Here is a 3,308-nt window from a genome sequence, read left to right as displayed (position 1 = left end):
TAGCAGAACACTCTTTCGCCTTATATGACTCTGTTAATCATTCTTAGGACATATTAATCAGATTTGTAAATGATTTGAAGCTAGGAGATTAAGGGAGAGTCTTAAATGACAAAATCAGAATAAAAAAATGAAAACACTAAATGATTGGAAATTTGTAATCCCCAGGACCATGTAAAAGGTCTTTCACACAATAATTTCTTAATAAATGTGAAATCAAATATAATTGTATTATTATTTTTGTCTCCTCTTATTTATTCACTCTCAATGTCCTGTATATTTCACATATTAAAACAGCAAATACTATGAGGGAATAACAGGAACAATCAAACTCCTTATGAAGTTAGATTAGGAACTCTGATATGGGATAACCCAAAACTGAAATAATGCTTGGTTCTTGAAACTGTTTAGGTATAAACATAAATCTTGAATGATCAAAGTTCTTTTGAGTGGACAGAGCACGCTGGGAACTTCCTTTCCATTAAACAACACGTACTTATTATCCCTGGCTGAAGAGTACCACAAGTTGGATGCTTTTTCAGTTGAGTAGGAGGCTACTCAGTCTTGTTTTTAAAACAGTACATTCAGTTGGCTCCATCTTTAAAGAAGGCTAACACTTTACTGAATAATATCTGGGACCTATCCTCAAATAGAAAAGGCTTTTCAAAATTTTCTATTCTTCTTTTTCAGCAATCTGTAAAGCTCCACCATTTAGTTGAATCACATAATAGCATTACAGTCTCTGTATGTGAGAAAAAGGGTAAGTCACTTCATTTTAGATCTGTGTGTTGTCCGTATGAAATGGGAAAAGGATTTAAATTTGTATTTCTGATTGTTCCTACTACTCTCATCTTCACATGTATCTTTTCCTGGGTGGGGAAGTGGAGATTTTTCTCACCTTTTAGAAAAACATTGAGGTAAAACTGACATACAATAAGCTGGATTCAAGTGTACAATTTGATAGGTTTTGACATGTGTACCTACTTATGAAACTATCACCACAATAAAGGTGACTGTCCATTCCCCCTAAAAGTTGCCTTGTGCCTGTTTGTAATCTTCCCTTTCAATTTCTCACAATTTCATCCCCATCCTCAGGCAACCACTTTGCATGTTTAGAATATTTTATAAATGGTATTATATAGTATGCATTTTTTTGTCCTTTATAGTATATTTTGGGTTAATTTTTTGGGGATCGAAGTTCATAATAATTTTGAAGTTCATCCATTTTGTTAAGAACATCAGTAGTTTATTTCTTTTTATTTCTGAGTGAATTCCATTGTCCAGATAGACCAGTTTGTTCATTCATTCATTTGTTGATGGAAATTTCGGTTATTTCCAGTTAGGGGCTATTACAAATAATGCCACTTGAACATTTGGGTTCAAGTCTTTCTACGGACATACACTTTCATTTCTTATTTTCTAGGGAAAATACCTAACTGTGGAATGGCTGGATCATATGATAAGTAAATATTTAACTTTTAAAGAAACTGCCAAACTGTTTTCCAAAGTGGTTGTGCTATTTTACATTCCCACCAGCAGTGTGTAAGAGTTCCAGTTGCTCCACATTCTTGCCACTGCTTGGTATGGTCAGTCTTTTAAATTTTAGCCATTTTAATAGCTGAGGGGTAGTATCTCGTTGTTGTTTTAATTTGCATTTTCCTGATGACTAATGGCATTGAGCATCTTTTCAAGTGCTTCTTTGCTACTTGTATATCTTCTTTGGTGAGGTATCTGTTTAAATCTTTTCCATATTAGACTGTTTGCTTATTATTAAATTTTGAGTGTTCTTTCTGCATTCTGGATACATACAAGTCCTTTTTCCAATAGGATTTGCAAATATTTTATCCCAGTCTGTAACTTATAATGTCTTTTCGTTCCCTTCATAGTGTCTTTAAAAGGGCCGGTGTTTTTACTTTTGTTAAAGTCTAGTTTATCAGTTTTTTCTTTTGTGGATCATGTTTTTTGTCATATCTAAGACATCTTTGCCTAATCCAAGGTCATTAAGATTTTCTACGTTGTCTTCTAGAGGTGTTATAGTTTTAAGTTTTACATTTTCGTCTCTGTTGTATTTTGAAGTTTTTTTTCTTTTTCTTTTATTTTTGGATTGAAGTTCATTTTTTGCAAGCAGATAGCCAAATGTCCCAATACCATATGTTGAAAAGACTGTCCTTTCTCCACTAAATTGTCTTTGCACCTTTGCCAAAAATCAGTTTCCTGTTCATGGTTGGATCTATTTCTGGACTCCTTCTCCTATTCATCCTATTCTACTGTTCTATTTGCCTATCTTTATATCAATGCCACATAATGTAGCTTTATAATAAGTCTTGAGCTAGAATAATGTTAGTCCTCCAGCTTTGTTCTCTTTCAGAATTATTTTGGGAATATTGGGCTCTTTGCATTTCCATATGACTTTTAGAATCAGCCTGTCAATTTCTACCAAAAGAACATGCTGAGATTTTGATTGGGATTGTGTTGAATCTATAGATCAATTTGTGGAAAACTGACATGTTAACAAACTTGGGTCTTGTGACCTGCAGACATGGTGTATCTGCATTTATTTGTCTTTGATTTCTCTCAGCAGTGTTTTGTAGTTTTCATTGTACAGTTTTTCACTCTTTCTCAGATTTATTTTTAAATATTTCATATTTTGATGCTATTTAAATGATATTTTAAATGTAAATGTCCCATTGTTCACTTGCTAGTAGTTCCCTCATATGCATGTGCTGATTACTAGTCTGCTGAATACTAAAAAGGGACCTCTGTGGGCCTTTTGGGGCTCTCCCTCTGGGCAATTACTTTCTCTCCAGTATTCTGTTCTGTGAACTCAAGATGCCTTAATCTCCATAGACTTTTATCTCTGTTCCAAACTAAGAGTCTTCTGGAGTGTGTCTGGGTTCCGCCTCCTTCATAGTGGCCTGGAAACCCTCTAAAGGCAGTAAGCTGCAGGGCATCTTCATTTGTTTCCCATTTCTTTTGTTGCTTATATTTAGTGTCTAAAACCATTGTTTCATATATTTTGTATGACTTTTGGTTGTTTCATGTGGGAAGATAAATTTGCTCCTTTTTGCTATATCTTTGCTAGAAGTGAATTTTTACCTTTTAAAAATGTCCTGGGACTTCCCTGGTGGCGCAGTGGTTGAGAGTCTGCCTGCCGATGCAGGGGACGCGGGTTCGTGGCCCGGTCCGGGAGGATCCCACATGCCGCGGAGCGGCTGGGCCCGTGAGCCATGGCTGCTGAGCCTGTGCGTCCGGAGCCTGTGCTCCGCAACGGGAGAGGCCACAACAGTGAGAGGCCCGCGTACCACAAAAAA

General features: G+C 36.0%; 1 protein-coding gene across 1 annotated transcript in view; it reads left to right on the top strand.

Annotated features, from left to right (window-relative positions):
• ATP13A4 (ATPase 13A4) overlaps nt 1-3,308 on the top strand; it is a 143,536-nt gene that overhangs the window by 84,338 nt on the left and 55,890 nt on the right. The window contains exon 8 of the mRNA XM_007457594.1: nt 688-757. Within this exon, the coding sequence (XP_007457656.1) occupies nt 688-757 (70 nt within the window). The remainder of the gene's footprint in view (nt 1-687; nt 758-3,308) is intronic.

This window comes from Lipotes vexillifer, unplaced genomic scaffold, assembly GCF_000442215.2.
Source record: "Lipotes vexillifer unplaced genomic scaffold, Lipotes_vexillifer_v1.1 scaffold425, whole genome shotgun sequence".
Classification (NCBI taxonomy): Eukaryota; Metazoa; Chordata; class Mammalia; order Artiodactyla; family Lipotidae; genus Lipotes; species Lipotes vexillifer.
This window is presented reverse-complemented; position numbering and strand designations above follow the sequence as displayed.